Consider the following 1,066-nt stretch of genomic DNA (forward strand, 5'->3'; position numbering starts at 1 on the left):
AGCGTATATTTGTATATAATACCATAAGTTCAGCTATAAACAGCCTATATTTGTATATAGTACCATATGTTCAGCTATAAACAGCGTGTCTTAAGATTCAGATGTTTTACAGTGTCTCACTTCTGTTTACATCCCGATATTCTTCTCCATGCAGCTTCTGCACGTTGTTTAGCTCAAAGAAACATGGCTGAGGCTAAACATGGGCTAGATCAAGCCGATGTCTTTAAACCCAGGTGTAAAGAGGACGGGTCTTTCATGGAAGTCCAGTGTCACGAGTCGTCCGGCTACTGTTGGTGTGTGGACGAACATGGGAAACCTCTCACAGGATCGTCGGTCAAATACGGACAACCCAAGTGTAACAGATTCGGTATAATTACTACCTTCACTCCAATTACGTAATAGTTGAGTTACATATAGTTACTACCTTCACTACAGTTACAGTATAATTGAGTTACATATAGTTATAACCTTCACTCCAGTTACAGTATAGTTGAGTTACGTATAGTTACTACCTTCACTACAGTTACAGTATAATTGAGTTACATATAGTTATAACCTTCACTCCAGTTACAGTATAATTGAGTTACGTATAGTTACTACCTTCACTACAGTTACAGTATAATTGAGTTACATATAGTTATAACCTTCACTCCAGTTACAGTATAATTGAGTTACGTATAGTTATAACCTTCACTACAGTTACAGTATAATTGAGTTACGTATAGTTAATACTTTCACTCCAGTTACATTATAGTTGTGTTACATATAGTTACTACCTTCACTCCAGTTACAGTATAATTGAGTTACATATAGTTACTACCTTCACTCCAGTTACAGTATAATTGAGTTACATATAGTTACTACCTTCACTCCAGTTACATTATAGTTGAGTTACATATAGTTACTACCTTCACTCCAGTTACATTATAGTTGTGTTACATATAGTTACTACCTTCACTCCAGTTACAGTATAATTGAGTTACATATAGTTATAACCTTCACTACAGTTACAGTATAATTGAGTTACATATAGTTATAACCTTCACTACAGTTACAGTATAATTGA

General features: G+C 34.7%; 1 protein-coding gene across 1 annotated transcript in view; it reads left to right on the forward strand.

Annotated features, from left to right (window-relative positions):
- Positions 1–1,066, forward strand: part of LOC111089576 (SPARC-related modular calcium-binding protein 1-like) — a gene marked incomplete at its 5' end in the record, with an annotated part of 15,246 nt that overhangs the window by 12,328 nt on the left and 1,852 nt on the right. The window contains one exon of the mRNA XM_022402342.1: positions 155–367. Within this exon, the coding sequence (XP_022258050.1) occupies positions 155–367 (213 nt within the window). The remainder of the gene's footprint in view (positions 1–154; positions 368–1,066) is intronic.

This window comes from Limulus polyphemus, unplaced genomic scaffold (genome assembly GCF_000517525.1).
Source record: "Limulus polyphemus unplaced genomic scaffold, Limulus_polyphemus-2.1.2 Scaffold6674, whole genome shotgun sequence".
NCBI lineage: Eukaryota > Metazoa > Arthropoda > Merostomata > Xiphosura > Limulidae > Limulus > Limulus polyphemus.